At 43.9% G+C, this 23,652-nt stretch overlaps 2 protein-coding genes across 2 annotated transcripts in view; both read right to left on the bottom strand.

The window, feature by feature from the left end:
• Nucleotides 1-299: 299 nt before the first annotated feature.
• On the bottom strand, nt 300-22,218 carry LOC107128309 (ATP-binding cassette sub-family A member 17). The gene is made up of 4 exons (XM_065537672.2): nt 21,984-22,218; nt 19,867-20,017; nt 7,276-7,374; nt 300-375 (listed from the first exon to the last, which is right to left on the bottom strand). The coding sequence occupies exons 1-4, from the start codon at nt 22,216-22,218 to the stop codon at nt 300-302; spliced, it is 561 nt and encodes a 186-aa protein (XP_065393744.1).
• LOC141409356 (uncharacterized) overlaps nt 21,663-23,652 on the bottom strand; it is a 40,338-nt gene continuing 38,348 nt past the window's right edge. Inside the window, exon 4 of the mRNA XM_074028594.1 lies at nt 21,663-22,570. Coding sequence (XP_073884695.1) covers nt 22,567-22,570 — 4 coding nt within the window. The 3' untranslated portion in view covers nt 21,663-22,566. The remainder of the gene's footprint in view (nt 22,571-23,652) is intronic.

Genomic DNA, 23,652 nt, shown 5'->3' with positions numbered 1-23,652 from the left:
AATCCTATACAGACCATCACCCTTCGCCTTTGAACTAGAGCAGAGACTGTGATAGTGCCGAAACTTGGCAGTCAATCTTTTATGCCTAAAATATGCACATTTTTTCTTAAGCCCCTGTAAAAGGCTGATGTAACTTCTTGACAGAATGACAGCATATTTCCAAGAGTTAAACCAATATGTGCTTTCTTACATACATTTGGAATATGTTACTTACCCCAGCGTTTGGTCTGATTGGCAGCCCAGTCTGTATTGAGAAGATCCTTGAATGAAGATGTTTACTTCTGTCAACAGGAATTCTGTTAAGTGCGGCTGGGGATGCATAGAGGGACGTTTGATGTTTGAGATAGCTGTACTGGATCTGCCAACATACAACCCCTAAACCAAACCAAAACCAAAACCAAATTCTCAAAATCATGGCACAGTTCATTTTGCTTGGATTTAAAGAATGAAAGTAATATGATATTTGAAAAAAAATAAGTTAGGATAAGAATAATGAAGAAAAAAGCTGCATCTAGATTATATATAGTGGGTAGCAAGTATATACTGACTATAAACAGGCTAGCAAGGTCTTAATAAGTCCTAAGTATTGAGTTAACTAACCAATGGCTTTTCCAAATAACTGAGGCAACACTAGTATGAACAGATTTTGTCATTTTCCCTAAAAGATTCTACATGCAAATTAAAACAAAATGATATATCATTTAATAACTATTTCATAAGCAAAACTGAAAATTATAAAGCAGAGCTCTGCTGAGACTCTAGGCCAGGAATTGGTAAACAATGGCCAGCGGGCCATATCCAGCCCAAGGGATTCTGAGTTCGGAATGAACTATGGTTGATTCTGAGCAATATATACATTATATTTACACTATGTAGGCTTAGCAGCATAATCAAGGATATTATGTAAGTATACAACCATCTAACATAACCCTAAACATTGAAACTCACATATACAAATAAATACGTGTGTGTATGTGTGTGTGCGTGTATATATATATAGCGCCAGTATATACTATATATACAGTATATAGTATATACTGGCTATAAACTGGCTAGCAAAGTCTTTTTTTTCCTTTTTTTTTGGGATGGAGTCTCACTCTGTCACCCAGGCTGGAGTGCAGTGTCGTGATCTCGGCTCACTGTAAGCTCCGCCTCCTGGGTTAAAGCCATTCTCCTGCCTCAGCCTCTCGAGTAGCTGGGACTACAGGCGCCCGCCATCACGCCTGGCTAATTTTTTTTTCTCTTTTTTTATTAGAAACGGGGTTTCACAGTGTTAGCCAGGATGGTCTCGATCTCCTGACCTCGGGATTCACCTGCCTCAGCCTCCCAAAGTGCTGGGATTATAGGTGTGAGTCACCGCGCCTGGCTGCAAAGTCTTAAATAAGTCCCAAGTATTGAGTTAACTAACCAATATGTGTGTATAGGTATGTACATACACAAATATATTTAAAGTATATATATATATACACACACACACACAAATATGTGTATGTAAAGTATATATATACTAATATGTGTATATATACACACACTATATATGTGTATATATGTACTATATAATAAAATGTAATATGTGTATGTAAAATATATATATTAATATGTGCATATATACATACACATACTATATATACACATATTACATCTGTATATATACACATGTATATATAGCTACTATATATACATTTACAGTGTATATATATAAGTATATATAATCATATATATGTATAAATAGTACATAGTATGTATGTGTATGCACGCACACACACTTAAAAAAATAGAGCCTGGGTCTCACTTTATTGCCCAGGCTGGATTTCAGTGGTGATCATGGCTCACAGCTGCCTCGAATTCCTGGGCTCAAGGGATCCTCTTGCCTCAGCCTCCCAAATAGGTGAGACTACAGGCATGGGCCACTGTATCTGGCCTGGAACTAGTTATATAATTACTTACATAATATCCTTGATTATGCTGCTAAGCCTACATAGCATAAAATACTTACTATGTGATCCTTTTTTTTTTAATGTAGTCTCGCTCTGTTGCTAAGTTGGAATGCAGTGGCGCGATCTTGGCTCACTGCAACTTTCACCTTCCAGGTTCAAGCAGTTCTCCTACCTCAGCCTCCCAAGTAGCTGGGATTACAGGCACGGGCCACCACACCCAGCTAATTTTTGTATTTTTAGTAGAGACGGGGTTTCACCATCGAGCCAGGATGGTCTCGATCTCTTCACCTCGTGATCCATCTGCTTCGGTCTCCCAAAGTGCTGGGATTACAAGCGTGAGCCACCGCGCCCAGCTATGTAGCCTATGTAGCCCTTTAAGAAAAAGTCTGCTGACCCCTGCTCTAGGCAAAAAGATGTGTTTGGTTGGCAGCAAAGTGTCAGTGTGCCAGGAAACTATTTCTACTCACAGGCTTTGGGCTGTCATTCTACTAAGAATTTGTCACAGCAAAATAACCCAGGAAATTGACTTTTTTCCTTCAGTATGACTCTGTAAAAGATGGTGTATTTGTTATGTAATACTGTGACACAGATTATCCCAAAAGTTAGTAGCTTAAAACAACAGTAAACATTTATTATCTCACACAGTTTCTGGGGGTCAGGAATTCGAGAGTGGCTTAGCTAGTGAGGGTGGTTCTATATTAAGATTTCTCATGAGGCTGCGGTTAAACTATTAGACAGGGCTGCAGTCCCTTGATGGCTTGACTGGGGCTGAGGCATCTACTTCCAGGAGCAGAAAGTTCAGAGAGTTTCCACAGCTCCCCTCACCCCCATTTCCCTATTTTTTTTTTTTTTTAGACGGAGTCTCTCTCTGTTGCCAGGCTGGAGTGCAATGGTGCGATCTCGGCTCACTGCAACCTCCGTCTCCTGGGTTCAAGCGATTCTCCTGCCTCAGCCTCCTGAGTAGCTGGGATTACAAGCGTAAGCCACCACACCCAGCTAATTTTTGTATTTTTAATAGAGACAGAGTTTCACCATATTGGCCAGGATGGTCTTGATCTCTTGACCTCAGGTGATCCACCTGCCTCAGCCTCCCAAAGTGCTGGGATTACAGGTGTGAGCTGCTGCGCCCAGCCCCATTTCCCTGTTTTAAACACCTTGCATTAGTGTGGTTCACCGTTACAAATGAACTAGCATTTCCATCAGGTTCTTTGTTTTGTTTTGTTTTTTTTAAAGAAATTGACAAGTTTATTTTTAAATTTACATGATAATGTCAAGGATCTACAATACCCAAAACAATCTTCAAAAAACAGAACTAAGCTGGAAGAACTATATACTACCAGACTTTTTTTTTTTTTTTGTGAGATGGAGTCTCACTCTGTCGCCCAGGCTGGAGTACAGTGGCACGATCTCGGCTCACTGCAAGCTCCGCCTCTCAGGTTCACGCCATTCTCCTGCCTCAGCCTCCCCAGCAGCTGGGACTACAGGCACACACTGCCACGCCCGGCTAATTTTTTGTATTTTTAGTAGAGATGGGGTTTCATCGTGTTAGCCAGGATGGTCTTGATATCTCGACCTCGTGATCCGCCCACCTCAGCCTCCCAAAGTGCCGGAATTACAGGCGTGAGCCACCGCGCCCGGCCAATACTACCTGACTTTAAGATACACTACAAAGCTACAGTAATCTCGACAATGTAGTACTAGCACAGGACAGACAAACAGATCAATGAAACAGAAGAGGGAATGTACAGACATACAGTCAACTGATTTTTGGTGAAGGCATCTGAACAACTCAATGTGGGAAAAAAAAAGTCTTTTCAACAAATAGTCTGTCCCATCTGCATACTCATGTGGAAGAAAATGAGCCTCAACCCCTGTGATACAACGATGTATCATATACAACGATGTATCATATACAATGATGTATCATATACAACGATGTATCACAGGGGTCGAGGCGGTGATATCATTATATCATAGGGATCAATAAAATATGTTTTCATTCATAGTTCCTGGCTCATAACTCCTGTAGCTGTTATTTCTCCCCAAGGCAGGCCACAGAAACTAAAAATATAATCTTCCTGCATCTTTCTGTCTTAGAGGTGACCATAAAGAAATTCTCTGACCTATCTTGTCTGAATGTAGGTCATAAGACCCCCACCACACCATTAGGCCAGGTGCTGTGGCTCTCGCCTGTAATCCCAGCACTTTGGGAGGCTGAGGCGGGCGGATCACAAGGTCAGGAGATGGAGACCATCCTGGCTAACACGATGAAATCCCGTCTCTACTAAAAATACAAAAAAATTAGCCAGGCGTGGTGGCGGGTGCCTGTAGTCCCAGCTACTCCAGAGGCTGAGGCAGGAGAATGGCGTGAACCTGGGGGGCGGAACTTGCAGTGAGCTGAGATCACGCCACTGCACTCCAACCTGGGCAAAGAGCAAGACTTCGTCTCAAAAAAAAAAAAAAAAAAAAAAGACCCTCCCATTTTAGAAGGTGTCCTATCCCATACCTTGGAGGAAAGAACGCTGCACAGAGAGGCCAAGAAGGATCTGAACAGACAGGCCTTGCGGGTTTCCCCCCTCACACTGCTAGTATTACATAGTACTCTTTTTGTCCAATCTCATTTCTACACAGTTGTCCATGCTTTGGTCATGCCTATCCAATGAAGTCTCCATAGAAGGCCCAAGAGGAGCTTCCAGAGAGGTGAACAATTGGAGGTTCCTGGAGGGTGTCTGGGGAGGCCACAGAGGCTCCATACCCTTTCCCAATACCTCACGCTATGCATCTCTTCTTCTGCATCCTTTGTAATATCCTTATAATAAACTGGGAAATATGTTTCCCTGAGTTCTGTGAGCCACTTTAGCAAATTAATTTAACCTAAGGAGGGAGTAATAGGATCCCTAGTTTATAGCTGGTCGGTCAGAAGTACAGGTAAGTGTGTGGTAGCTAACACCTATAATCCCAGCTACTCAGGAGGCTGAGGCAAGAGGATCACTTGAGCCCAGCCCAAGAGATAGAGACCAGCCTGAGCAACATAGTGAGGCCTTGTCTCTAAAAAAAAAAAAAAAAAAAAAAAAGGACAGGTAAAACAACCTGGGGCTTGTGATTGACACCGGAAGTGGGAAGTCTTGTGGAACTTAGCCCTCGATTTGTGGGATCTGATGCTATCTCCAAATAGTGTCAGAATTGAATTAGAGGACACTCAGCTGCTGTCTGCTGCAGAACTCATTGCTTGCTTGTTGTTGGGGGGAAATTCCTGCACATTTTATCATAGAAGGCTTCTGTGTTGATTGCTGTGATGTAAGAGCAGAAGAAAAACAGTGTATGTTTTTCCACTTCACCTCTTATCAAACCGTACACAAGGCTGGGCACCATGACTCATGCCTATAATTCCAACACTTTGGGAAGCCGAAGTGGGAAGATTGCTTGAGCCCAGGAGTTAGAGACCAGCCTGGGCAGTATAGCAAAACCCCATCTCTACAAAATATAAAAAAACTTAGCCAGGTGCGGTGGTGTGCGCCTGTAGTCCTAGCTACTTGGAAGCCTGAGGTGGGATCACTTAAGTCCAGGAGGCAGAGGCTGCAGTGAGCTGTGACCACACCACTGCACTCCAGCCTGGGTGACAGAGTGAGACCTTGTCTTGCACACACGTGCACACACACACGCACAGCCATACACAAAAATTAACAGAAAATGGGTCACAGACCTAATGTAAAAGCTAAAATGATAAAATTCCTAGAATAAAAAGTAGAAGCATAACTTTATGACCTAAGGGTAGGGAAATACTTTTTAGAAAGCATACAGAACACAGTAACCATAAAAAAAATTTAGGGGCCAGGCATGGTGGCTCACGCCTGTAATCCCAGCGCTTTGAGAGGCCGAGGCGGGCGGATCACCTGAGGTCAGGAGTTTGAGACCACCCTGGCCAACATGGTGAAACCCCGTCTCTGCTAAAATACAAAAAGTTAGCTGGGTGTGTTGGCATGCACCTGTAGTCCCAGCTACTCGGGAGGCTGAGGCAGGGGAATCCGTTGAACCTGGATGGCAGAGGTTGCAGTGAGCCAAGATCATGCCACTGTACTCCAGCCTAGGTGACCTAGTGTGACCCTGTCTCAAAAAAAAAAAGCTACCACTAAGAATATGAAGAAGCAAGCCACATACTGGAAGAAAATGTAGATAAAACACATATCTGACAAAAGATCTATATCTAGAATATATAGAAATTTCAACAACTCAAAAAATGAAAACTGAGCTGCAGGTTTAATAATTGCATACCTTTTGGTGTATATGTTATACTTCAACAAAAATGTAAGTATTTAAAAAACTGGCTGTGTGCAGTGGCTCATACCTGTAATCTCAGCACTTTGGGAGGCCGAGGGGGTGGATAGCTTGAGCCTAGGAGTTTGAGACCAGCCTGGTCAACATAATGAGACTTTGTCTCCACAAAAAAGAAAATAGTCTCAATGGAAGTGTTTAGCTGAAGATCAGAAACATCCGCAGAGAGAATCAATGACCTGGATGCAGATCAGAACATATTATGTAGAGTACAGCTCAGAGAGACAAAGAGTTGGACAATATTTAAAAAGTTAAAATTCACATAGCAGAGTGATAAGATCTATCTAATATGTCTAACTGGAGTTCCAAAACGAGAGGAGATATTTGAGCAGAGGCCCTGTATGAACAGATAATAATAGCTGGGGATTCTAAACTCATGGAAGATGTGCATAGCCAGACATCAATCAAGTCTCAAGTAGAATACGCACGTATCAAAATATCACATGTATTCCATACATACGCACATTATGTATCAATAAAATTTGTTTAAAGACCAGGTGCAATAGCTCATGCCTGTAATCCCAGCACTTTGGGAGGCCAAGGTGGGTGGATCACTTGAGGTCAGGAGCTCAAGACCAGCCTGGCCAACATGGTGAATCCCCATCTCTACTAAAAATACAAAAATCACCTGTAATCCCAGGCACTTTGGAAGGTCGAGGCAGGCAGACTACTGGAGGTCGGGAGTTTGAGACCAGGCTAGCCAACATCATGAAACCTCATCTGTACTAAAAATACAAAAATTAGTCGGGAGTGGTGCCAGGGGCCTGTAGTCCCAGCTACTCAGGAGGCTGAGGCAGGAGAATTGCTTGAATCTGGGATGCAGAGACTGCAGTGAGCCAAGATTCAGGTATCCCTGTTATTGGAAGTACTAGTCAGAGGCTGGAAGGCCATTCAGTGAGGTTGCTACAGAAAAGATTCAAGCATCAGGCAAAGTTTAGATACATGACCTTTAAGATCCCTTCCAATCCTAAGAACCTTGGAGTCTTACAGTTTTATATGTGCTTACCTTATGAAGACATCCTCCATGGCGGTGACAGAGGCCCCAAAGCTGGAGATGCCCAGGTCTACCTGTCTCAGTTCCAAGTCAGTAAATAGAGATTCAAACCTGGAAGAAAAGAAATGGTTTTAGTCCTGAAAGGTGTAAGGTGAATCCCTTTTGTCACTGCCCTTGGCTCTCTACTGGGGAACAGCATGGACTTTGGAGTCAAGAAGATATTTTTTCAAACACCAGCTTTGTCACCAGCTTTGTAAGTATGGGAATGTCAGGGGCCCTTCACAGCTTTTTAACGTATTAACTCTGTGGATGCTTTCAACAGCTCTTCGAGGACAGTGCAGAGAAGTTAAGAAACTTCCCTGAGGCCATACAGCCAGAAGCAGCAGAGCCAGGATTCAAGCTCAGGCCTTTCATCTCTAGAGAGAGTGGTTTCAATTGTTATCTAAGTGAGGAAAGGAGCTAATTCTTTTAGTCTGCTCATGTTAAAACCTTTCTCAAACATATTTTCTATTTTTTTTTTATTAAAAGAATCATGGCTTTTTTTGTGATATTAAGACAACCATCATAATCTTGTACAATGAAGGCTTCGTTTTTGTTTTTTTTTTTTTGAGATGGAGTGTCACTCTGTTGCCCAGGATGGAGTGCAGGGGCGCAATCTCCGCTCACTGCAAGCTCCGTCTCCCGGGTTCACGCCATTCTGCTGCCTCAGCCTCCCGAGTAGCTGGTACTATAGGCGCCTGCCACAACGCTTGGCTAATTTTTTTGTATTTTTAGTAGAGATGGAGTTTCCCCGTGTTCGCCAGAAGGGTTGTGATCTCCTGACCTTGTGATCCGCTCGCCTCGGCCTCCCAAAGCGCTGGGATTACAGGTGTGAGCCACTGCGCCTGGCCTTAAGGTTTCTATCTCTCACAACCTAGTGTCCAACTTTTAAGAAACCAGACACACATGCCAGATGCCTATACAAGGTCTGCAGGGGCTTTGTGTGTGTCCCTGTCGGCAGACAATGGTTATAAACTAATCATGGCTGGGTTTGAGTCTAGACTCTGTCACTTACAAGTTTTGTGATTTTTGAGCCAGTTATTTCACCTTTCCAAATCTTTCCTCACCTGTAAGACAGATATTACCTAATTCAAAAAAGTTGTAAGGACTGAGAAAAATGTAAACACACTTAGCAAAGTAGCCCCCCTGTGTTAAATATTCAGCAAATACTATTTACTGAATATGGTCAATAGTATGTCATACCTTCAGTATGTTCACTATCTTGCCCTTCATTCAGTTTCCAGTTACTGAAATTGTACTCATGCTATAGCTACTGTCTGCCAACAAGATCAGAGTATCCCTTTTAAAATATTGACTCGGCCAGGCGCAGTGGCTCAAGCCTGTAATCCCAGCACTTTGGGAGGCCAAGACGGGCGGATCACAAGGTCAGGAGATCGAGACCATCCTGGCTAACATGGTGAAACCCCGTCTCTACTAAAAATACAAAAAACTAGCCAGGCGAGGTGGCGGGTGCCTGTAGTTCCAGCTACTTGGGAGGCTGAGGCAGGAGAATGGCGCAAACCCTGGAGGCGGAGCTTGCAGTGAGCTGAGATCCGGCCACTGCACTCCAGCCTGGGCAACAGAGCGAGACTCCGTCTCAAAAAAATAAATAAAATTAAAAAAATAAAATAAAATAAAATATTGACTCTAAATTTATGTAAAGTATCTTGTTCTTAAATGCACAGTTTGATGTAATCTCACCCTAATCAAGACACTGAACATTCCATCACCCTAGAAAATGCCCCCATGTCCCCTTTGATGAGTCCCTCTCTTGCCCTCAGATAACCAAATCTCCTAAATTTTAGATTAGTTTTACTTCTTCTTGATCTTCATGTAAATGAAATCATATGACCTTTTCATCTCCTGCTTCATTCATGTAACATGTTTTTGAGGTTAAACCATGTTGTTGCATGCATTAGTTCATTCTCGTTAACTGCAGAGCAGCATTCAACAAAAGGAATATATCTATTCTCCTGTTGATAGACATTTGGATTGTTCCTGTGTAAGGATGCTTATGCATAAAGTGGCTATAAATGTTCTTCTACGTGTCCTGTGTCTGGACATGTTTTCGTTTATTTTGAATAACACAGTAGATAAACGATAGCTGCAAATTCTTTGCTACTTTTCCCACTGAGAGGTGGCCTTTAATTCCCTTTCATCTGGGCTGGCCTTAGTGTCTTGCTTGACTGAGAGGATACAATGCAAGTGATGGATATTGGGTAGAAGAAGGCTTTAGGTATCTTGATTTCTTTGGGAGCCCCAAGCCACTAGATAAGAAGCTTCACTACCTTGAAACCAGGCTGAATCCATGCCAAGGCGCAGACATGTGAACAAAGCCTCCAGATAAGTCCACTCGCCAACTAGTGTTTTGTTAAAGGCTTTTATGTTTATGCCCATGATGGATATTAGTCTGTAATTTCCTGTTATCATACCTTTTCCAGGTTTTGGTATCAGGGTTGTGCTGGTCTTAAAATGAGTTGGGAGGTGCTTCCTTCTCTATTTTCTAAAATATTGAGATTATTTTTTTCTTCAGTGTTTCACAGAATCCGGAGTTCTCTTTTTGGGAATACTTTTGATTGCAAATTCAATTTCATGAATAGATATATGGTTATTCAGATTTTTCTGCTTCATTTTGTAAGTTTTGGTAAGTTGTATTTTTAAAGAAATCAGTCCATTTTACCTAAATTTTCCAATTTATTTACATGTGATATTTTATTATTACCCTTTTTGTAACTCTGGGCTCTGTAACTATAGCAGTTATTTCCTAACTGATGCTAGTTAATTTTCTTTTTTTCTTTAATGGTCTTGGAATTAATGGTTTATCATTTAATGGGTTATCAATGTAATTTATCAATTTTATTAATCTTTTAAAATAACTTTTTGCTTTTTAGCTTTTTAGCATTTGTCGTTTCTCAGTTTTCTTTTTGTTTCTTATTACATTATTTTCTCTCCCTATATTTTTCATTTCTTCTCTTCTGTATCATCTGGGTTTAATTTTCTCTTCCTATCTTTTCAGTTGGAAACAGGTAAATGATTTTAAGCCCCTTTTCTTTTCGAGTGTAAGTTTTTAAAAGTTATATATTTCCCTCTAAGCACTGCCTCAGTAGCATCTGAAAATTTTTAATACATTGTATTTTCATCATCATTCGGTTAAAAATATTTTCTACTTTTTTTTTCTTTTTTTTTTTGAGACGGAGTCTCGCTCTATTACCAGGCTGGAGTGCAGTGGCGCGATCTCGGCTCACTACAACCTCCGCCTCCTGGTTCAAGCAATTCTCCTGCCTCAGCCTCCCGAGTAGCTGGGACTACAGGCACGCGCCACCACGCCCGGCTAATTTTTGTATTTTTAGTAGAAACAGAGTTTCACCATGGTGGCCAGGAGGGTCTCAATCTCTTGACCTCGTGATCCACCTGCCTTGTCCTCCCAAACTGCTGGGATTACAGGTGTGAGCCACCGCGCCCGGCCAATTTTCTAGATATCTTACTGTTATCAATTTCTAATTTAATTCCACTGTAGTCAGAGATCATAATCCGCATGATTTCAATTTTTTGAAATTTATTTGGACTTATTTCACAAGAGCATGCCCTCCCAGTAAAACTGGACAAAAATATATGAAGCCATTTCAGATATTAAGCATTAGGAAGTCCAGGACCATGACTGATTCTTGAGAGAAGAGAAACACGAAAGAGAGACCTGTATTTGCCCCAGCTCTTTGGCTTGGGTACTTTCTAGAACATGGCCCAGAAAAGTAAAGGCAAATCAGTGTGTAGCAGTGGACTTGCTGAGCTGAGAAGGTAGAGACGAGAGGTCAGAGCTTCTAAAATGTGTGGACTTTGTGGGACTAGGACAGGAGAGGAGAAGCTGGTAGGGGAGGGCCCAAGTAATCTATTATGGTAAATATCCCATAGGCATTTGGAGAGAATGGGTGTTCTGCAGCTATAGTTTGTAGTGTCTATCTACAGGGAGTAAGTGTGATGACAATATTATCAAAATATTTTATATCCTTAATGAGTTTTTTTGTCTACTTTTTCTATAAATAACTGAGGAAAGGGTGCTATAATCTCCAAAATGGTTGGGATTTTGACTTCATCTATTTTTGTCAACATTCACTTCATGTATTTTGAAGCTCTGTTATGAGGCGCATACATGTAAACAACTGTTATGTCTTCCTGGTGTACTGACTCTCATCAATATGCACTGTCTCTATTTCTGTGGTGTAGCTACTCTGAAAAGATGGCCTAACAATTTCTGCCCTCCCTGATTGAGCATGGCACGTCTCATATCAAGAAGTGGTGCTGACCAGGCGCGGTGGCTCATGCCTGTAATCCCAGCACTTTGAGAGGTCAAGGTGGGCGGATCACGAGGTCAGGAGATCGAGACCATCCTGGCTAACACGGTGAAACCCCGTCTCTACTAAAAATACAAAAAATTAGCCAAGTGTGGTGGCAGGCGCCTGTAGTCCCAGCTACTCCAGAGGCTGAGGCAGGAGAATGGCGTGAACCCAGGAGGCGGAGCTTTCAGTGAGCCAAGATAGCACCACTGCAGTCCGGCCTGGGCAAAGTGCGAGACTCCATCTCAAAAATAAATAAATAAATAAAAGAAGTCGTGCTTACTTCCCCTCCCCTTCGACTGCTCTGAGCAATAGAATGTGATAGAAACGACGTGTTGGTATTTCTGAGCCCAGGCCTTAAGAGATGTGGCTATCTTTGCTTTCTTTTGAAACATGCACTCTTGAGATGCTGCTTCTTGGAACCTAGCTGTCATGCTATGAGACACCCAAACCACACTGAGAAGCTGCATGGAGGAGTACTGGGTGTGCCAGTCAGCAGCCCTAGAGAGCTCCCAGTTGATAGCCAGTGCCATCATTCCAGACATAAGAATGAACCATCTCGGATATTCCAACCCATTTGAGGCCCCAGGTAACTGTAGTCCCAGCCAATATTATTTAGAGCATAATGTCTGCCCAGCTGAGCCCAGGCAAGCTACAGAATCACGATAGGCAGTAAAATGGTTGTCATATTAAGTCAGAAAATTTGGGGATAATTTGTTATATAGTATACAACTGAAACAAAATTTGGCACCAGAAGCACTGTGACAAAAACCTGCAACATGTGGCATGGCTGTGGGACCAGATAGCAGGATGAAGGTGAGAGGAGCCTCAAGGGAACTCTAGACAGAGGCTGGAAGAACAGTGAGGAAATTGTTATTTCTCATGTTATTTGGTGCAGAAGGTTTGACAATACTCTTACCTGCAGTAAAAAGAAAGATTGAAAGGGTATTTAATGAGCTTGTGGATAAATTCCTATGGAGATTTCCAGTTATAATGTTGAAAGTGCCAACTGGTTTATTTTAGCTTCCTATGATTAAACCATGAGAGAAATAAATTTAAAAAGGAAATAATCAAATGTTTAGCAGAAGTTTAGAGAAAAAAGGCCGGGCACGGTGGCTCACACCTGTAATCCCAGCACTTTAGGAGGCCAAGGCGGGTGGATCACCTGAGGTCAGGAGTTCGAGACCAGCTTGGCCAACACAGTGAAACCCTATCTACTAAAAATACAAAAAATTGGCCAGGCATGGTGGCAGGTGCCTGTAATCCCAGCTACTCAGGAGGCTGAGGCAGAAGAATAGCTTGAAGCCGGGAGGCGAAGGTTGCAGTGAGCCTAAATCATGCCACTGTACTCTAGCCCGGATGACAGAGCAAGACTCCGCCAAAAAAAAAAAAAAAGAGAGAGAGAAAAAGAAAATATAGAGGGCCCAGGACCGTATTTCCAGTTTGGTAAAGGTTCTCAAAGTTCTCAGAACAAAAATAAAAGCCAAAATGATGTCAATAAAATACTTTTTCAGGATAAATATCAGATTAACTGTGCAGCTATAAGGTCCTTTGTCAAGACCTCACAAAGGTTTAAGAGCACATCTCTCAAATGTGGTGTGCTGAAGCTGACTTATACAAGCTCTTGAGAGCCAATTGTTAAATTTTCAGAAATTCTGTGAGCTGGTTGTTACAACCATTTTAAAAAATTAAGTTACGTAAATTTAAAATTAACAAATCACAGTAAAGGGAAGGTATTAATTAAAACTCACTGATTTCTCATTCTTTTACTCCATTGTATTCAATACTATTATCTATGTTCTTGAGGTTATTCAACTCTATTGTGTCTTTAGGGTAGGAATATTACAGAGTGTTACTGAACATTTCTTCCCAATGCCACATTCAGTAATTTCACTCTGGTAACATGAAATTGGCTGTGGTGGGAGTGTTTACACCACAGACATCAGCAAAAGCTGCAAATCAGGCTTTATTAATTGTCTTGTTGGCTGTTTAGACTCAAGAAAGTGTTAGAATGCTTAAAAGAATGTCATGTCTGAAGCCATTATATGATGACTAGCATTAAAAAAAACCTGTCACATAATAGCTGAACTGCAACCATAGTTGACTATGAATATGAGAGTTTGGCAAACATCAACATAAGCGTTCTGTGAGATTGAATTGGCTACATGAAATTTACAATAAAGAATACTGTATATTTTATCATGATTTGTAAATTGTGTGCTACACATTCTTTTTTTTTTTTTGAGACGGAGTCTCGCTCTGTCGCCCAGGCTGGAGTGCAGGGGCTGGATCTCAGCTCACTGCAAGCTCCGCCTCCCGGGTTCACGCCATTCTCCTGCCTCAGCCTCCCAAGTAGCTGGGACTACAGGCGCCCGCCACCTCGCCCAGCTAGTTTTTTGTATTTTTTAGTAGAGACGGGGTTTCACCATGTTAACCAGGATGGTCTCGATCTCCTGACCTCGTGATCTGCCCGCCTCGGCCTCCCAAAGTGCGGGGATTACAGGCTTGAGCCACTGCGCCTGGCCACTACACATTCTTTATATCAGTAAAATTTATAATAAAACTATATACACATGTATGCATACTTTTTTCATGGAGAATAGTTAAATATTTAGCAGCACACATACCACTGCTCACAGACTCTCATCATCTGGACAAAAGCTTTTAAAAACCATAAGGGTGGCCGGGCGCGGTGGCTCAAGCCTGTAATCCCAGCACTTTGGGAGGCCGAGGCGGGTGGATCACAAGGTCAGGAGATCGAGACCACAGTGAAACCCCGTCTCTACTAAAAATACAAAAAATTAGCCGGGCGCGGTGGCGGGCGCCTGTAGTCCCAGCTACTCAGGAGGCTGAGGCAGGAGAATGGCGGGAACCCGGGAGGCGGAGCTTGCAGTGAGCCGAGATCGCGCCACTGCACTCCAGCCTGCGCAACAGCGTGAGACTCCGTCTCAAAAACAAACAAACAAACAAACAAACAAACAAAAAGAAAACCATAAGGGTGCTGTGCATGGTGTCTCATGCTTGTAATCCTAGCACTCTGGGAGGCCGAGGCAGGCAGATCACCTGAGGTCAGGAGTTTGAGACCAGCCTGGCCAACATAGTGAAATCCCGTCTTTACTAAAAAAGAACAAAAATTTAGCCGGGTGTGGTGGTGTGCACCCATAATCCCAGCTACTCGGGAAGCTGAGGTAGGAGAATCAGTTGAACCCAGGAGCTGGAGGTTGCAGTGAGCTGAGATCATGCCACTGCACTCCAGCCTGGGTGACAGAGTGAGGCTCTATCTCAAAAAATAAAATAAAATAATTAAAAAAAATTAAAATCATAATGGTGTTGTCCCATATCACCACGGCTCTCAGCCCAAGGTAGACAGACTTGTGTTGAAGAGATTGTGAGTGTTGCTGTAGTCTAACAAACTGTATTTCATAATGTGATACACAGGAAACCTACAAAGGATTTAAATAAATTGTATCAGCTTACATAAAAAGGGACAGAGAGAGTTCAAAGTGAAAAGTGGCCTCTAGTCAACCTCCTACAAGCAGGAAGCAGGCAAATGAAGCTGCTCAGCTACAAATATCAACCATCTTTCATGAAAAAGGAAGTATTCACACTATTAAGAGGCAGAGCCAACAGCCCAGCTGAGTCAGCTCGGGTTCACAGTAGCTGCTCTGTGCTATGCACCATGAACTCTTAACCTGCTCTTGGACAGCTCAGCCCTCAGCCACAGATTCAAGTGAACCCACAGAGAGACTTCTGGGGCCCTCCCTCTCCTACCAGCTTTCTCCTCTTCTGTCCTAGTCCCACAAAGTCCAGACACTTCAGGAGCTCTGACCTCTCATCTTTACCTACTCAGCTCAGCAAGTTCATTGCTACACTCTTTCCTTTTTTGAGAGGAGTCTCGAGTCTCGCTCTGTCACCCAGGCTGGAGTGCAGTGGCAAGATATCTCCGCTCACTGCAAGCTCCGCCTCCCGGGTTTACGCCATTCTCCTGCCTCAGCCCCGGAGTAGCTGGGACTATAGGCACCCGCCACCACGCCTGGCTAATTTTTTTTGTATTTTTAGTAGAGACGGGGTTTCACTGTGTTAGCCAGGATAGTCTTGATCTCCTGACCTCGTGATCTGCCCGCCTTGGCCTCCCACAGTGCTGGGATTACAAGCGTGAGCCACCGCGCCCGGCCCACTGCTACACTCTGATTTGTTTTTACTTTCCTGGGTCATGTTCTAGAAAGCGCCCAAGCCAAAGAGCTGGGACAAATACAGGTCTCTCTTTGGCATTTCTCTTCTCTCAAGAATCAGTCATGGTCCTGGACTTCCTAATGCTTAATATCTGAAATGGCTTCATATATTTTTGTCCAGTTTTAGTGGGAGGGTATGCTCTTTATCAGTTACTCCATCATGACTGGAAGCAGAAGTGACTTTTGTTTTTAATGAGATTTTGTTTGTGTGTTGAGGAGTCTGGCTCCTGGTTAAAAACCCGTGTATGATTTTTCAGGCCCGACTACAGGTAATTACAAGGTTTTACCTGGAAGGCCTCACGGGGAAAGCTGCCCTGGCTGCACCAGACTTGGGGCACAGCCAGTGCAGCACTGTGCTCTCTGAAGGGAGGTGGGGTTAAGGACTCAGGTCTCTCCTGGCTGGCCATGCTCTTACTTGCATTCCTAAGTAAATTATTATATGTGGACGAAGACATGGTGATTTCTTTTTTTCTTTTTTTTTTTTTTTGAGACGGAGTCTCGCTCTGCTGCCCAGGCTGGAGTGCCGTGGCCAGATCTCAGCTCACTGCAAGCTCCGCCTCCCGGGTTTACGCCATTCTCCTGCCTCAGCCTCCTGAGTAGCTGGGACTACAGGCGCCCCCCACGTCGCCCGGCTAGTTTTTTGTATTTTTTTAGTAGAGACGGGGTTTCACCGTGTTAGCCAGGATGGTCTCGATCTCCCGACCTTGTGATCCGCCCGTCTCGGCCTCCCAAAGTGCTAGGATTACAGGCTTGAGCCACCGCGCCTGGCCCAACATGGTGATTTCTTTTTGACATATTATGGAAAATTATATTGATTAATGATCATATCAAACAATCCTTTCAATATGGTATAGCAGTCTTTCAATGAACTACATGGTGCAGTATTCTTTCAGCGATCTGCTAGATTGTATTAACCCATATTAGTAAAAAGGAGCAGGCAGATTTTGTTTGTTTGTTTGTTTTTGAGATAGGGTCTCACTCTTTTGCCTGGGCTGGAGTACTGTGGCATGATCACGGCTCATTGTGGCCTTGACTTCCCAGGCTCAAGCGTTCTTTCTGTCTTAGCTTCCCGAGTAGCTGGGACTACAGATGTGCACCACCAAGCCTAGCTCGCTCTTTTTTTTTTTTTTTTTTTCTGTCAAGACAAGGTCTTCCTGTGTTGCCCAAGCTGTTCTCAAACTCCAGGGCTCAAGTGACCCTCCTGCCTCAGCCCCACAAAGTGCTGGGATTACAAGCATGAGCCACTAATTCCAGCCTGTATTTTTTTAATGTTCTCTGTTCTCTGGAAGAATTTGAATAAAATCAAAATTATATTTTCTTTAAATTTTTGATAAAAGTGATCAGGTTTATAAAAACTTTTTGGTATTTATTGAGTCAATTTTAATAAAATTATTTTTCTAGACAATTTACCATCGTATTCAGGTTTTCTAATATATTAGTTTAAAACTATACAAAATATTGTCTTCTAATTCTTTTGTATCTATGGGTTTCCCCCCCAATTCTGAATTCCAATTTTACATCTTTGTGCTTATTCTCCATTCATCTTTATGAAGCATCTTTTCTCCAGGCTTCTTTGCAAGGTCCCTGTCTGAGGAACTTCGAATTTTAGGAGTGCTTCAGGAACTGTTTGTAAGCTCCCTTGCTTCTTTCTCTATGTTTTCTTCCTACATGACCATATCCCTTCACACGACTTTAAATACTTCCACAAGCAGATGACTCCCGTGCATTTCCAGGCTGACCCTCTCCTCAATGCCCAGCTTCATTCACATCCAACTGCCTTCTTGATGTCTCCACTGGGGTGGGCTCAGGGGCCTTTCAAATGTAAAGAATTCCTAACTGACCTTTTCATAACCACCTCTCCCGAAACTGCTTGTCTCCCATTCTTTCCCACTGCCACTTGGGAATGGCCAGACAGGTAGGAGTAAAATCCCCAGGGAGTAAATTTTGCCAAGGAAGCCAAGAGAAAAGAGTGTTTCAAGAACAAAGAAATGGTTAACTACGTAACTGATGTTGTGGGGTTGAGCATGGTTAGGGTAAAAAGTTACTGCTATGTCTTAATTCTTAGGTTGCATAGAGGGTTCACTAGTACTCATTCTGTTATATACACTTCATAATTACATATATGAAACGTATATTTATTTACAGGTATAAAATATTACCTAATAACTTTTATTTTTTTTTTGTTTTTTATTTTTCAATTTTCTTTTTCAGACAGGGTCTCTGTCTGAAGCCCAGGCTGGAGTGCCATGGCACGATCTCGGCTCACTGCAACCTCCACCTCCTGGATTCAAGCGATTCTCCTGCCTCAGCCTCCCAAGTAGCTGGGATTACAGATGCCTGCCACCATGCCTGGCTAATTTTTGTATTTTTAGTAGAGATGAGGTTTCACCATGTTGGCCAGGCTGGTCTTGAACCCTTGACCTCAGGTGATCCACTAGCCTCAGCCTCCGAAAGTGCTAGGATTACAGGCATGAGCCACCACACCCAGCCATGTTTTTGTTTTTAAAGAAATAGAAAGTAGGCCGGGCGCAGTGGCTCACGCCTATAATCCCAGCATTATGGGAGACCGAGGTGGGCAGATCACAAGGTCAGGAGATCGAGACCATCCTGGCTAACACGGTGAAACCCCATCTCTACTAAAAATACAAAAAAATTAGCCGACCGTGGTGGCAGGCGCCTGTAGTCCCAGCTACTTGGGAGGCTGAGGCAGGAGAATGGCGTGAACCCAGGAGGTGGAGCTTACAGTGAGCCGAGATTGCGCCACTGCACTCTAGCCTGGGCGACAGAGCGAGACTCCATCTCAAAAAAAAGAAAGAAAGAAAGAAAGAAATAGAAAGTCCCTAATGCCTTAAGTGACATCTTACCTGATGATGATAGCTGATGATTACCTTGAAAGAGTGGTTTGGATGGAAGGGTATGGGCTGAAGCCACTTGGAAGCAGAATGAGAATGCAGGAGAGGTAAAAACAAGGAGGCAACATGTGTAGACCACTCACTATGAAGCTTGGCTGTGAAGGGTGGCAGAGACATGAAGAGGCAGCTGGAAAGGAAGGTGGGCCCAGTAGTTTCTCCAGAGTATGTGAGTATGTTATGGGAAATGATCTAGGAAAGGGGAAAAATGATGATGGAGATGAGAGAGGACAATCAAACAGGCGGGCTCTTGAGGAGATGGGGTGGATGGGGTCTTGAGCTGGTGCTAAAGGACAGGACTGTGATAGAAAAACAAGTTCTGATCCATAACGAGATGGAAGAAAGAATAAAAAAGTGTAAAAGCCAGCAGGTTTATAGGTTTGTGATAGGGATGGTCTGATGGTTTTTATTTTCTCAACGAAGTATAAGGTAAGATTCCGGTTTGAGAGTGACATGGGGACTGAGGAGGAGAGAAGGAAGTATTGGGAACCTGGTCGAGGTCTGAAATAATTTAAAGGAAAATCAAGTCAAATCTTTTGTTCTTTTTTCTCTGAGACAGGGTCTCACTTTTGTCACCCAGGAATGATCTTGGCTTACTGCAACTTCTGCCTCCCAGGCTCAAGCTATCTTCTCACCTTAGCTTCCTGAGTAGTTGGGACTACAAATGTGTGCCACCATGCCCGTGTAATATTTGTGGTTTTTTGTAAAGATGGGGTTTCACCACGTTGCCTAGTCTGGTCTTGAACTGCTGAGCTCAAACGATCCACCCACCTCAAGTCAAATCTTCACCTGAGCTTAGTAAGTTGGGTGTAGGTAATTAGAGATAACAAAATCAAGGGTTCCCATTAAGCCATATTACGGAATTTGACATTAACCTGAAGGCAATTAAGAACCCTCAAGGCTTGAAGGAGGGAAGACCTATCCGAATCCTGTATTTGAACGTGCCCCCTGGCTAGGATGTCTTTTCAGGTAGTGCCAAAGGCCCAGGGTCTAAGCCCCTGCAGCACGTAGTGCCCTTGCTCCCATGTGGAGGGGAAGACCCAGCACTCAGCGCAGGCACGTGCAGCACCCCCGTAGCACCCGGGGCCATACCTCTGTACGCTGTCTTTAGGAAGTATGAATGTCAATTCCTCTCCAATGCTGAATGCCAAAATTGCGTTTGGTATGTGATGATAAATCAGATGAGAGATGTTCTCCGTATCACAATTAGGTTTTTTCAGTGAAGTTATATAATATCCTGCACCTGAAACACCATTTGAAAGATCATGAAACAATTTCACTTTTTATACTTTTCTTCAGCCACATTCAGTTTTCTGTGGCTTAGAGTGGGACAGCTCCATGGGAAAGAGAAGTTGGAGCGACCTGTGGGGCCAAATTTAAACCACGCTAGGAAGCTCCGTACTGCTGTTCTTGAGAGTCTTCCCTTCCACTCTATAACTGGTAGGTGATCATGGCAAATGTAGCAAGGTTAGGCACCAGGACAGAGGGCTGCTTTCAGGGTGACACTCCCTTTAAGTCATAACTATTTTTGGAAAGTGAAAACTCAGTAGCCAGAGGCCTTAAATGTTAAGGTAAAGAACAAAGACAAGACACATACCTTATGGCATTCCAAATTCTTTCAGCACTTAGCAACACTTGTTACTATTGTTCGTCGATGTACTCATTCAGTAAACATTTCCTGAGGCCCTAGGATGTGACAGGCACTGTCCTAGGTACTGAGGATATAGCAGTGGACCAAACAGTCAAAAATTCCTATTCTCATGGGGCTTTCACTAACGGGGTGGGAGACAAACAATAAATGAGATAAATACGTAAAATGGATAGAGTATTAGTGATACATGATAAAGAGAAAAGTAAACATAGAAGGGGATAGGAGTGTTGGGGATGTGATTTTAAACAAGGTAACAAAGAAAGGCCTCATTGAGAATGGGACATCTCAGAAGGCACAGCGACACCTGGCCTGGAGGAACGAGTGTGCCTGGAGTGCTGGATCAGCACGGGGCCCTGGGCAGCAGAAGCAGAGAAAGGACGTGGAAGAGTGTTAGGAAATGAGGTTGGGGTAACAGGGTCAGAAAATGTGAGGCCCTAGAGGCTACTCCAAGGACTTTGGCTTTTCCTCTGAGTGAACAGAGAAGCCACTGGAGGTTCCAAGCAACAGAATGACATGCACTGTAATACACCCATTTTGACACCTGGATTGAGAGCAGCAAGATGGGTTAGTAGGCATCTGCAGTAATCCAGGTGGGAGGACATAGTGGTCTGCACCAGAAAGCAGTGCTACACAGTGATCAGAGGTGGGGACAGAGACAGAACCTGGATATATTTTGTAGATAAGACCAAAAACGTCTGCAGATATATCAAATATGAGCTTTGAGCAAAAGAGGTGTCAGGGAGCCTGCAAGGTTTCAGTTAAACACTTGGAAGAACGAAGTTGCTTTTACTAAGAAGACAAAATCTGCGGGAAGAGCAGGTTTGATAGACAGCATTGGAGCTCAGTGCTGCACAGGCTTCTCACAAGTCTCAGAGATCCGTTCAACACCTACATTGAGGTGTGGGAGAGGCAGTCAGATGTATAGACCTGGGGTTCAGGAGAGAGGGTCCAAGCTAGAGACACACATGATTTTCCACACAGAGAAGGTATGAATATTTAAAGCCAGGGGACTGGATGAGATTACTAATTCAGTGAGCAGAGAAAGAAAAGTGAAGACGGTCAGAGGAAGGAACAGTGCAAAGGAACAGCAGAGACATGGAGGAGCCAGGGAGCAGGGGTGCAGGAGGACAGCAGGGGACAAGCACAGAGGGGTGCTGATGAGGGCTGCAGTCAGCTGTAGAAATGAAACTAACACTTGTAGGATGCTTTCACACACAGTGTCTCACTCTTTGAGGAATGTAGTATCTTAATCTTCATTTTATAGATCAGAAAACAAAGGCTAAGAAAGGAGAAACGAACATGACCACCTAGATGACAATACAGTAAACTGGCAGATTGTAACTCAAACATGGGCCTTCTGACTCCAAGAGATATCTCATGCCTCTTCCCTCTCACAAGCCCCCCTGCCCGGCTGGGCTCTCCACTCAGAGGCAACAGACAGGAGATCTAGAAAAGGCCACCCCTGCCTGATCTCAGGGCCCTTCATGCGGGTAGCAGCCATTCCCTCAGCACAGCAGCCAGGACACCGACCCCGTTGCGGGCTGGCCCCACCACTCACCATATTTCTGCTTGAGGAACAGTGAGGACCCGCAGCACTGCAGCTCCCCCTTGGCCATGATGGCGATGCGGTCTCCCAGCAGGTCAGCCTCGTCCATGAAGTGGGTGGTCAGCAAGATGGTGCGGTTACTTTTCTGCTGTTGCAGAAGATCCCAGATGGCCCTCCTGGAGATGGCATCCATGCCCGAGGTGGGCTCGTCCAGTATCAGCACCTGGAGGCAGAGACACAGCCTCATGATGCTGGTAGAGCCACACCCCAGGCTGGCCTTGTGGTAGGCCCCATCAAGGGGTTCACAGAGTCAGCTTGAGTCCTCCAAAGATGGTGATGGCCTTGTCTGGGGAGTCAAGGGCCAAGGTGCCTGGGCCATGGCGGAAGGGCCAGCCCAGGTCGAGCAGCAGGGGAGCCCACTGCCTCCAGTCCCACCGCCGCACTTTGGAGCCTGCGATGAGGGCGATGCCGATAGAGAGCTTGCGCCTCATGCCCCCGCTCGGGAAGCGGCTCCGTGAGTTCCACTTGTCCTCCAGGCCGATGATGTGCAGCATCTGCTTGACTTCTTCAGGGCACTTCTGACGCGACAGGCCCTTCAACTGCAACGACAGGGGACGCAGGGAGATGCAGGGCTCCTGGCAAAAGGCTGACCCTGGTCAGCGAACATTTTGCTTGTGTGTATACATGTACATAAAAACTTACACAAGAAACTTATGACCTTCAGGGAGAGGGATGGACAAAGACTTTTACATATGAACCATGTAAATAAACTTATGATGTTAAAAAGTAAATACAGCAGCATGTTAAAGGGTTATTCATCACAACCAAGTGGGATTTATCTCAGGAATGCAAGGGAGGCTGAACACATGAAAAACCAGTGTTTCAGTGTTTTATGATAAAGAACTGGCTGGCCTTTGTCCCCGGTTCCTGGAAAGAAGCCTCTAAATGCTTAGAATTTCTGGAGTAATAGGAGTATCTTTGTTACTCATAGTGGATCTCTACCCCCCCATCGTCATACCTGAGTTTATGCTAAGGAGGAGACTCAGGATGCGGGATGGTCACACTAGAAAGACCAGCCATGTGATTAGAAGGTTGGGGCTTTGAGCTATGTGATGTTAGCCTGCCTCTCAGTTTCCTGGGTTGTGGAGAGAATGCTGGAGATGGAGTTCAATGATGTGGCTAATGCTTCAATCATTCATGCTTGTGTAACAAAACCCCAATAAAAACTGGATACTCAAAGCTTAGGTGAGCTACCCCAATAGACGCCAATATGCTAGGAGGGTGCTACGTCCTGAGGACACAGAAGCTTTGCATTTGGGACTCTCCTAGACCCCACCCATGTGGCTATTTTTTTGGCCTGTCCTGAATTGTATCCTCTAGAATAGAACTATAATCGTAAGTGTAGTACTTTCCTGAGTTCTGTCAGTCATTCTAGTGAATTAACAAACCTGAAAGATTAGTGGGATCTCCACATTTGTAGCCAGTTTGTCAGAAGTGCTTTGTTTGTCTGGGAACCTCCAAGCTTGTGGGTTCTAAAGTGGAGGCAATCTTGTGGGGGACTATACCGCTAATGTGTGAAGCCTATGCTAACTCTATTGTTAAAGTCACACTTTTTTTTTTTTTTTTTTGGAGAATGGGGTCTCACTATATTGCCCAGGCAAGTCTTGAACTCCTGGGCTCA

Source organism: Macaca fascicularis, chromosome 20 (assembly GCF_037993035.2).
Source record: "Macaca fascicularis isolate 582-1 chromosome 20, T2T-MFA8v1.1".
In the NCBI taxonomy this organism is placed as follows: Eukaryota; Metazoa; Chordata; class Mammalia; order Primates; family Cercopithecidae; genus Macaca; species Macaca fascicularis.
This window is presented reverse-complemented; position numbering and strand designations above follow the sequence as displayed.